The sequence below is a fragment of the Apis laboriosa genome, unplaced genomic scaffold (genome assembly GCF_014066325.1).
Source record: "Apis laboriosa isolate Shangri-la unplaced genomic scaffold, ASM1406632v1 scaffold34_cov151, whole genome shotgun sequence".
Taxonomy (NCBI): domain Eukaryota; kingdom Metazoa; phylum Arthropoda; class Insecta; order Hymenoptera; family Apidae; genus Apis; species Apis laboriosa.
The window spans coordinates 7,060,381-7,072,385 of NW_025222928.1; the positions used below are offsets into that span (position 1 = coordinate 7,060,381).

Consider the following 12,005-nt stretch of genomic DNA (forward strand, 5'->3'; position numbering starts at 1 on the left):
AAGAAAGAAAGAAAAAAAAAGAAAGGAAAAAAAAAAAGAAAAAACAAAAAAAACGTTTCGATGTTTCGACGTTTCAACATTTCCCTTCGTTTTCCACGCGGCTCGCTCGAAACGAAGCGCAAAACCGATTATATCTACGTATTTGTCCGTCATGGAAAATACGTTTCCAAGGTTTGTCAAAGTCGTGATCGAAAAAAAAAAAAAAAAACTAGGCTGGAAAAACCGAGGAGGGAAAATTTCGACCAGAAGATTCTCGTTCCTCCTCCACGAGAGAAGTGGCGATTGAATCAACGGAGAAAGAAAACAAAGGTAAAACGAGTGAAAAGGAGTGAAAAAAGGAGAAAAAAAAAAAATAGGAAAGAAATGAATTTTCTATACAACGAAGCGGCAAATATTTGCAACATCGTCGTCGAGAGCCTCGATAATACCTCGGCAATCGACGAGATACGGGACGAAAGGTCGAAGCTCGAATCTCGTTGATCGATTTATTTCCGAGAGAGAAATAGAAAGAAAGAGAAAAAGAGAGAAGGAGAGAGGGGGGAGGGGAGGGGAGGGGAGGGGAGAGAGAGAGAGAGAGAGAGAGAGGGAGGGAGGGAGGGAGGGAGGGAGGGAGAGGGAGAGGGACGGAAGAAGAACACCGGTCCGATGATGGAATTTTTGAAATCAATTACCGCCCCTCCCGAGAGCGAAATGGCCCGTTAATACAGCGATATCCGGTAATCCGATCAACAAGGATCAATTGGCCGAGCGCGTTTAATTATCCAATTCCGTTACCCGATATCCAATTGACAACGTTCCATTATGCTAATCATTTTTACGACGAACGAACGAAAAAACGGGCGGAATTTTTCGCCGAGAAAAACAGGAATTTCAATTCTTGTTGGAAAAAGTTTGAAAAGAGCCCTTCCCTCGTGGAGAAAATCGGATCGATGGAAAAAGTATCGCGACGTTAATCGCGATGAAGAAACAAAGGAAATCGTCCGTGAGATTCGTAATTCCGTGTATTACGAATCGAAGCGATTGGAAAGCAATATCCGGCTTAATAGCGAGAATCTTAATCGATATCTTCGATTCTTCTCCTGGGGAGGAGGAGGAGGGGAGAAAAGGAAATTCGCGGTAGCTATTTGTACCAATCGATGGCATACGTATATCCCAACAACGATTGTTCGCGCGAGATCGAGGTTATTTACATCGAGGTTACCCCGAGTAATTAAATACCAAGGAAATCTCTCTTTGCCGCGTTCCCCCACACTCTCGCCCAATCCTACAGTTTCAAACTCGAGAGAGAACTTTATCGAACGGGAGGAGAACAAACACCTCTTTCCAATTGACAATGTTCTCCGGCTGTTATCTTGGAATCACTTTTAAACGAAAAATCTCTCCTCGATTTTTCACTTCCGTGTTATCTCGATCCTCAAAAAACCGCTCCTCAAAAAGAATCTCTTAAGACCGAGACCCGATTCCTCGAGGATTATCACTTTTTACTGATGATAAGAGAGAGAGAGAGAGAGAGAGAGAGAGAGAGGAAGGGGGTCGTTTTCCGCCACGCCTCATTGTTCGCCAAACCGAGATGAAGCATTCAACAAGTAAATTCTTCGATCGAACGATCGTTAACTTCCTCCAACTAGGAAGGAAACCAGCCCTTTGAAATCCATTTTCCAAGTCAAACATCGGGACAAACTCGATCCAAGGTGGATACGTCTGCCTTAATTATGGAGCTGCTTGGCAAATATAAAAATTTCAGCCGCTTCCGAGCTGGATCGAGAGACGAGAAAACTTGCGAGATACTCGCAGAATTCGCCAGCAAACTTGGCCAAATTCGTCGAGTAAAAGTTGCGTAACTCGTAATCCGCCGAGCTTCGTTCACGATATTTACAACGATGCGATCCGATGCGAGTTGAATAAATCGGCGGTATACGAATTTAATTGACCGAATTTGCTAATCTCGTCCATAAGACCGTCTACTCCAAAGATTTATGCGAGTACGCGAAATGGAACAACGTCTCTTCCGTTCCTTGGAGATACTTTAATCCTTCTTCAAAGCGAGGGGACGGTATACCTAAGTGTAGCGTGGAAGAATGTCAAGAATAAGGGGGGAGCTAAGAAAAATGTAAATTTATTCCTCTCGTCTGGGGACAAGCGAGATGCATTTTCGGGTCGCGTGACGATAGAGAAAATCCTAACCCTCTTTTGCGCTGCTACTTTGCGAGGTTAACGAAGGACCCTCCTTGCCTCGTAACTTGAGAGACTGATAATGAGGGTTGTTGTTCACGAAACTCCGACGACGTCTAAATACTTGGTGAAAATATACTCGTTCTCCCTTGCTACCAATCTATTTTACGAAAAGAACTTGAAAATGTCTCAAACATTTTCAACATAAATCTTCGCGATTATTCCGTAACGCGTAATAAATAAAGCACGATCGTAATAAAATAAAATAAAAAAATTAATTAATTCGCGAATTAAAAATCGCGTGTTTATTTATTCGATTCGTGAAGACAAAAGAGAGAAAAGAAAGTTAAAAATTAGAGGAAGGCGGAAGTGGTTTTTCATGTCCCGAGACGTGTCAACTACGAGGCCTTCCCCTCCCCTCCGACTCGATAATTATCTGGAACGTAAGGGTTGAACAGCGTCGGTTCGTTAAATCCGGCGTGTACGCAAGAGTTGAAGGAGAGTCAAGGGTGCACGTGCACCACGGGTTTTCCCGCGGGATTGTGGCCAAGTTGCGAGGAGAGGACTCGGTCTGGTCTGCTACCGCTCGCCTCTCCGTCGAGCGAATTACGTCGCGAGTCGACGATGAAAGAAACCGAGCGGAAATGGAAATATACATGTATTATACGAGTTAATGGGTCAAACTTGAAACTACCGCGTTTTCGATACTCGATCGTGTGCTTAATACGAATCAGTTTGGAAAATGTAATAATTTCGCGTAATATTGAAAAAACGACTACATCGATTTCGAAGCAATTAAAACGTATTATAACCCGTTAATAGAGAGTACGAATAATTTTGAAAATGAAATATTTTTTTTTAGAATTTCAATTTTAAAATGTAAATTTTTAGCGAATTCCTGTTACGCGATTTAATATTTTATAGTTGATATATACGCAGAATCATATATTGAAAGTAATTTTAAAATTGAATATTGTTATAAATACACCTGTCAAAGATTTCATTTAGTTTCGAAAACATGAAAACTAGATTTTATGTTCCATTCATTCTAAAATATTACGTGTTAGTGTATCGTTATATTTCGTTCTATTTGTTTTCTTCTGAAAGTGAGCATTTCCATTATGTTAGCCGACTTATACAATATGACGCAAGGTCACGTTTATCCTTCGAGACTCGGCCATATATTTCTATACCATATTCAGTCAACAAACGCATAACTGTTTCATACTGTTAAATACAAATACACACCCTCGTAAATATTCTTACTGTAACGACGCAATTGCGCAGCGAACAATTAACAACACAGAACAAAATGTTATTCTAATACGTCATAGTATTAAGTGAGCAAGTTTCAAAAGAGTACGTTTGAACTACTAAAACAAATCATTGTTAATACGAATTATGTTTGCTTCGCAAAAGCAATAATTTATAATTGTATCGTTAAAATCCGTCGTCGATTCTGAAAGCGAGATTTTGAAACACAATACTCAGAAACGTAAACAAAATTTCTATCGACGTACTCGACAAAACATCCTCCATTGTTACGATTACAAAAAATGACGCGTTATTCTACGCAAATTAATTTTACGCAACTAACCTCATAACATTTACTTCTATAACGAATCTCGATTCTATGCGCGAAAATGATTATGTATTTTATTTGCTATGATAAACGAGAAACGATAATTTGATAATTTTACGCGATATGCGCATGAAAATAACGATATAAAAAGAACGATATAAAAATGTAACTTACCGGTGGCGACAGTAAGAGCGATCAGCAAGCAAAAGATCGAAATGGAGAAGATACCGCGTCGATCCATGCTTCTTTACAGAAGAAACGTAGCTCGTCGCACGTTGAAACTGGATCACTTCATCGCCACTCGCAAGAAAAGTGTCAGAAACAAGAAAATATACACGCGCACACGTGAACAATACGAAATATTACGAACAGTGATAACGGAAGAAAAATGTCACGCGAACTCACAGGCTTGATGGTCGAGCGTGTACTGACAGGTCTTCGTAGCGTCGCGTGCTCCCACCACCTGATCCCCACTCCGACCAATCACAATTCCCTCTCCAGCTTCCTCCTTTGCCCCGCAACGAGCGTAAGTTCTTCCTCGTCTGACCAACTATGTGTTTTCTCTACTGAAACTACTGGCACGGTCTATCGCGTCACTGCTTACAGTTCTCAACAATCGATGGCGCTATTTTCATCATAGAATATAAACTTTAAAATTAGGAGGTAATTAAGGATAATTACAAATTAATTAACAAATAAAGGATTAATATAATATACGCTTTGTATTCCGAAATATTATTAATCGGATATTAAATTAAGGAAAATTTCCTGCAAAACGCGTTTGCGCGAATATTGACTGTAATTTTTTCACGAACCAACGTTTCGAAAGCATAGGAAGAGAAAAGTTTATATAACGTTACATTAATACCAACTCACAATCTCGATCGGAATACACGTTTTCAGAGGTTAATCTGCTTACGTTAGATGAAAATTGTTCAAATAAGCATGATTTAAATTCGTATTAGTATACGTGTTTCAAATATTCGAATGAAATTTTATTCTTTATTTATGAAATAGCCATTTCGCGTCAAATGCAAGTAAATTCCTATTAACTTGTAAAATGGTTAACGTGAAATAAAATTGTATCTCGATATGAAATAAACTGTTATTCGAATAAAAAATTGATTTAATTGCAAAACATATAAATATAAATACACACGTATAAATCGTTTCACCTAGTTTCTCTGTGTTTGTTATATGAATAAAATTTTTCTCTAATTCACCATTATATATGCGTTTGCTCGACCATTTTTTTCAAATATTTTTCTTCAACGATAGAATCTTTTTTCTCGAGAATCGAGAAGTAAAAATAATTTAGAAGCATAAAAATTTGATCCAATACTTGTACTTTTGATTGTACTAATAAATTACGACATATAGATACGAAATATTCCGGGAAGAAGAAATTTGAACTAATATCGAAACGATGAGACGGTCGCTACATTCAAAATGGCAGAGTGAGAAAGATGGAACGGAAAAATGGATTGATGAACGAGTATGAACAAGACAGACAGGCAGCTCATACGCTACAAGAAAATAAAAGAAGCAACGACTCGCTTCCCAACGTAATATATTTCGCGCACGACAAAGGCAATAACATTGATTTATTATTTCTTCGTGGACAAGAAAAAGATAAGAGATCGGGCATACAAAAACGGAGCATAGACTTTATACCGGAGAGAGTTAAAGACTTAAAAAAAAATGGAAGAAAATTTCTTCCTTTCCATTCGAAAATTGAAACGTAATTGAAAATTTATTCGTTATAGCTGGAACATGATTACACGCTCTATTCTCAGAGGATCGATTCAAGTTTTCTTGACAGATTCTCTATAATCTCGTTTGAATGACGTAACGCTTCGATCGCGTTGACACGAAAAATAAAAATGATGGGATAAAAATATCGTACGTTTTTTTTTTTTTATACTTTTGGTTTGAAAAATAAATCTATAAAATCTGTTTCGAAATAGATTTTCTAACGGTAACCCCTCGATTGGCTATTGTTGTAGAAAATAACAGATATATCGGGCTGCTCGATTTATACGATTGAAAACAGGGGAATGAAATTAATTCACCGCTCTATAACTTTATTTTATAGAGGATAATTAATTAATTTTATCACACCTGGACAGACACCCTTTTAATCGATTTATAATCAAAACAATAACCGTCGAATTTTCATTCGCGCATCCTGTAAATAGAATTTATTGAAATTCGTCGGCTTTCCGTAGTTTGATCATTTTCGTAACCGCAATAGTTACCACCATTCCACGTTGAAGCTTCAATATTGTTTCATCACCCCGTAATATTTATCCATCTCGTTCATCGATCGGTGTCCAATTAACCAACCATTTAAACGATTTCTTTGCAACTCGCAACGATATAAAATTCATTTTACATCAAATCCGGGGGATGATTAAAAATTGACTTTCAATAATTGATCGAGTAGGAGTATAATTGGTAATGCAATATGTAATTAGCCACATTGTAAACGTTTCGAACTCACGTTGCCGGCCGTTGCGTTACCACAGGGCAGATTGTAAACGAGAATCATGTGCCAATTATCGTCCCTGCTGTTATTATTGCGCCCACGTAAAATCAAGTGCATTCCATATATATATATACGTGTATCGCGTTATTTAATTACATCTCTTTACGATATGATTTAATTAATAGGTCTATCATCGATGCACACATACGCACACATATATATATATATATACCAGCTTTTTATTAATAATTGACCATTAATGCAAACATATGTATACTGTCTGGCAAAACGTTGACTAGCACTACTTACGCCAATCGTAAACGCGTTCAAGATCCGAAGTTTGATTATTCTCAATGCGTCATCTCTCCAACGATGATCTCCTCGTCGTAAACGAGATCGAAATCGAATTCGACTTTACTATTAACACCAAAAAATGACTTTTTTACGATTTAATTAATAGATCTATCATCGATACACACACATATACATAGTATATACGAGCTTTTTATTGTTATTAATAATTGATAATAAAAAACATATACTGTCTGACAAAACGTTGACTAGTATTACTTGCCTATTACTTGCCAATCTTAAACGTGTTCAAATCCGTTTGATTATTCTCAAGCGTTTTCAATGCGTCATCTCTCCATAATCTCCTCGTCGTAAACGAGATCGAAATCGAATTCGACTTTACTATTAACACCAAAAAACTACTTTTTTACGATATTTAATTAATAAATCTATCATCGATACACACATATATATATACCAGCTTTTTATTAATAATTGACCGATAATGCAAACATAATAATGCATACTGTCTGGCAAAACGTTGACTAGCACTACTTACGCCAATCGTAAACGCGTTCAAGATCCGAAGTTTGATTATTCTCAATGCGTCATCTCTCCAACAATGATCTCCTCGTCGTAAACGAGGTCGAAATCGAATTCGACTTTACTATTAACACCAAAAAACTACTTTTTTCCTTTCCATTATTTTATTTAACCAAACAAACGTTAATAATATTTGGTGCACCGAGTATTACATAATACTCGAGTCCACATAATTTCGAACAATTTCCCTTATTGAATAAAAGTAGAAAAATGAGAGATGAAGGGAGGGAAGCGAGTCCGAGTTACCGAGTTGAGATATTTAGGTTGAGACAGGTCTCAAAGAAGGGGGGNCGTAAACGAGATCGAAATCGAATTCGACTTTACTATTAACACCAAAAAACTACTTTTTTACGATATTTAATTAATAAATCTATCATCGATACACACATATACATCATACCAATTTTTTATTAATAATTGACCGATAATGCAAACATATGTATACTGTCTGGCAAAACGTTGACTAGCACTACTTACGCCAATCGTAAACGCGTTCAAGATCCGAAGTTTGATTATTCTCAAGCGTTGTTTCATCTCTCTGACGATGGCAGATCTCGTCGTAAACGAGATCGAAATCGAATTCGACTTTACTATTAACACCAAAAAAACTACTTTTTTCCTTTCCATTATTTTATTTAACCAAACAAACGTTAATAATATTTGGTGCACCGAGTATTACATAATACTCGAGTCCACATAATTTCGAACAATTTCCCTTATTGAATAAAAGTAGAAAAATGAGAGATGAAGGGAGGGAAGCGAGTCCGAGTTACCGAGTTGAGATATTTAGGTTGAGACAGGTCTCAAAGAAGGGGGGGGGGGGGGATTGGACGAAACTAATTATACTTACATCAGCACGCACACACACACACACACACACACACAGAGCGTGTTAAACGAGATGGTGGCCAGGACGAAGTTACTTCTCCCTGCTACGTAACTTCTCGTATCGTGCCCTGCAACCTACAACTTCCGGCTTATTCCAACCCTATGTCTGGACGATCCGTCCAACTTTCGGAACGTGTTCCCCGTTACGCTAGGGACGAATATTTCCGCTCTGAGCGTAAGACTGGAAAGCAAAACGGTATAAGCTTAGATCGCGCCCTGTCGCGTTTATCTTTTGCTCCGACAGAAGAAGAAGAAGAGGGGAGGAAGAGGAAAATAAGAGGAGGGGCAAAGGACATTCGCGCCGTGGAATTAAGCTCGTTTATCGTCCGGGGATTGAGACTCATCAGGATTTAATATTCCGCTCTTTTTTCTTCTTCTTCTTTTTCTTTTTTATTTTTATTCGTCGGAGGGATAATAGCACGGAGGAAACAAGGAAAAAAAAAAAGGAGGAAGGAGAATCCTAGAAGAGACGGTAATTAAGAAATTGATGAGACGACCCAATTCCCTTCCCTTTCTGCTCCTTTTTATTCTTTTCTCACGACAAAAGGAAAGCCGGACTTGTGTATAAAAGCGCGCGTCGCGGTGTTTCTGAATATTCAGCGAATCCTCATTAAATGCAAAGGAGCTACGAAACCGGAAGGAGCGTCCTCTGGCGGAGAGTTTCGAACTAAATAGAAAAGTTTCTACCAGCCTCTCTCTCCATAACCGCTCTCTAAAAAACATCCAATCCAATGTGTTCAATGGAATAATATTATTATAAACGACACGCGTGTTGCTCCTCCTCTCCTCTTTCCTCCTTCGTTCCTCGTTCCGTTTATCCGCTCTTTGTGCGAAATTCAAAAATTGAATTTCCTCGAGGGAAGAGAGAAGAGCAGAGTTTCTCGGCTAAATACTCGCGTCACGACGTCGCATCTTTGTGCAAACTGTTTCATTTATCGCCCGATGAATTATTTACCTTCTTCCATTCTTGCTCGCCATTTTATCCCCATTTGGCAAAAGTTGCCCGATGATTTATCCGAGAAACCTCTTTCCTCCTTCTTTTTTCCAATCCTCTTAAACATTGTCACGGAATAATCGCTGACAAAAAGCAAGAATTATATCCATCCAGCTCTCTTCGAAGAAGAGAAGAATCTCTTCGGTTATCCAACGAAATGCGTTAAACGAGGAAGAACCGAGGGAGAAACGTGGGCAAGTCGGAGGATACGTTCGCTATCTTGCCGGGTCAGCTAACTTCCGGTTACTCTACTTTCGACTAACGACCCATCTAAGTTGGCTTGATGCTCAAAGAGTGAACACCGGAACGTCTGTCGCAATGCCGGCGACGATGCAATTACTCGAGCGTACCACGCCCCCTCTCCCCCCTCCCCACCCGTGCGACTAGCAATTTCCAGTGATGACGTTAACGAGAGCCCGCCCCCTATATCCCGAAAAGGATGCAATCTTAATGAAATTGTCAATTGCCCGTCGTTTCTCAAATTTTCGGGGATCGCCGTTTCATTTTTTTTCATTGCCGAGGATAAAAAATCGTAATAATAACAACGTTTGAAAATTTTGTTCAACTGTTCGCAGTGATAATAATATCCAAAATTTCCGAAATGGCGGATTTTGAATTTCGTTCTGTGATTCGCGCAGTCGATCGTTACATCGATCGTCCGATCAATTATTAGCTCGTACCACTGGCGGGGAATGTATAATTCGGATAAGTTGCCAATGAATCGGATTGATTAAATGACTCTGTGATTTTTAATTATCCATCGAATCCGTATTCGAAGAATGCGCGTGACAAAAGTCGAAATGGAACGAGACAAAGCAATAATAATCTGTTACGTCTTCAACTCGAGGTGCCAATTTTTCTTTTCCGATTAAAATTATTATTTCAGGTGAAACAATTAAAATCTCAACAATTGTTACAGAATTTACAAAAGGAATAATCTAACATTTTATTTTACTTTTATTCTTTATTACTTGATCCAAAGAATCTTCCCGACGATTCATTTTACATAAAAATTTCATTCACATTTTGCGACTTTTCTATATACCTATATACGAAAATTTTAATAAAGTGCTTCTCGAGTTCGAGTTTGCGAGGCAGCTCGCCAAGTATCTGCTTTTTAAAAATTTTACACACGATATTAACAGGTGAAATAGAACAAGGTCTCGTTTAATTAGATCAGCTTTTAACCGGGTCCCTTTTTTAATTGGCGATCAACAAGAGGGAGAGGGACGGAAGGTCTCTGAGAAGAGGTGGATAAAAGGTGCAGTCTGTACGAAAGTTTCGATATCACGACTGGAGAGCATTTGTGGACGTTTCGAGGCATTAGGCGGTGCAATTAACACCGTCGTCCATCGACACCCGCAAAGTCCATTACGGATCCCATCCTTGCCCCCACCCCTCCTGTTTTCCTCGGCCCGAGTATCGTCGACCCGCCATCTACCGGGCAAAACTCCGATTAAACTTTGCCGCCAAGAAAAGAAACACGAATCCTCCAAGTAAATCGAACGAGAGGATATCGTTGAAAGATTGCGAAATTCGCTTGGTATTGGCGAAATAATCGCTGCCTTCGTATCTTCTTTTGTCACGCGTGATTCATCTTCGAATACGAGGATGGATAATTCGATGGATAATTAGAAATCACGGAGTGATTTAATTAATCCGATTCATTGGCAACTTATCCGAATTATACATACAAGAATTTTAAACCAGAGAAGGAGCGTGACCAAGGAAAACGAAATATCACAATGGAACTCTTGCTCGAGTTCCATATTTCGGCCAGCACTTTTTTGTCCCCGAAACAATCCGACGAGCGAGAAACTCGACACTCGACTCGAGTCGAGAACTTTCAAGCATTCGAATAATCTCGTCTTGGGGGAAAAAGAAAGGAGAAGAAGAAGAGAAAACGAATTTCTCCGTCCAAGTGAAAAGTCGAGGAGATGAAAAGGGAGGGGATCTTTCTCGACGCAACGTTGAGAAGTTGGCCAGAAATCGAGCGATGAGTTCGATTTGTTGCGAGATTACGAGCAAGGGAGAGGGGGAAGTGGATAATGGCGAGTCGGTTAACTGGACGGATGGAGGGGGAAAAAAAGAAAAGAGAAGGAAAAGGATCGATTCTTCTCCTTGGTCCCCGCGTATCTTTATTTCCTTTGTCCTTTCTTTCTCTCTTCTTTCTTCTAACGTTTCTTCTATCGTCTTGATAGCATCTTTGTGAAGCTCTCTCTCTCTCTCTCTCTATATATATACATACATCCTTTGAGATATTTCTCTATTCAATTCTGGTTGACGCGTCGATTGATACCGCTCAGGGGAATCCAATATCAGCATATAGCCAAGATAGTTGCGCGTTTTGATCGATGGAACATGTCCAGTGGAGATAGGTTGATTTTTGCTCGGTGAGAAGATGAGAGAAGAGAGGAAGAAGATCTTTGTGGTTACGACAATCTTATCCGATTGATTGTGCTTTTTTCGATTCGAAACACGGGGGAAGCCACACGATTCGCGCTGGACGAGAGAAGCAGTGCAGTGCAACGCCCCTCCTCGGCTGAAACAGATATTTACGGAACAATTGTTTACCCAACGGAGCGAAACACTGACAAAATGTAGCGATATTAATTCCATTTCCCATCCCCGTTCAAAGGATACACCGTTTGTAAACCGTTATCGAATTATTCCATCGGTTTCTTTGTCCCGCAATTTCGATCCCGATTTGAATAATAACGCGTTAGTCGTTGATTAAAATTTGGCAAACGGAAAACGGGCAAACAAATTTTTCGAACGTCGAGGAACATCGCGGATGAGAAACTTTTATATAACTTCCTTTCTTCTTTTTTCTCTCTCTCTCCTTCTTTCCCATCCTCCCAGGCCTCGAAGTTAACATAGGCGTAGAACGTGCGAGTTTAAGCTGACGCGATAGTTTCGTTACCACCGTAGGTTCGTTAGGAATTTAAGGAAGATTCGGTAAAAAAAATTCGTTAATCCCGATTTCT

At 39.2% G+C, this 12,005-nt stretch overlaps 1 protein-coding gene across 1 annotated transcript in view; it reads right to left on the minus strand.

Annotated features, from left to right (window-relative positions):
* The window catches only part of LOC122714842, a 172,546-nt gene extending 168,429 nt beyond the window's left edge, over nucleotides 1–4,117 (minus strand). The window contains exon 1 of the mRNA XM_043936549.1: nucleotides 3,929–4,117. Coding sequence (XP_043792484.1) covers nucleotides 3,929–3,995 — 67 coding nt within the window. The 5' untranslated portion in view covers nucleotides 3,996–4,117. The remainder of the gene's footprint in view (nucleotides 1–3,928) is intronic.
* Nucleotides 4,118–12,005: the final 7,888 nt, after the last annotated feature.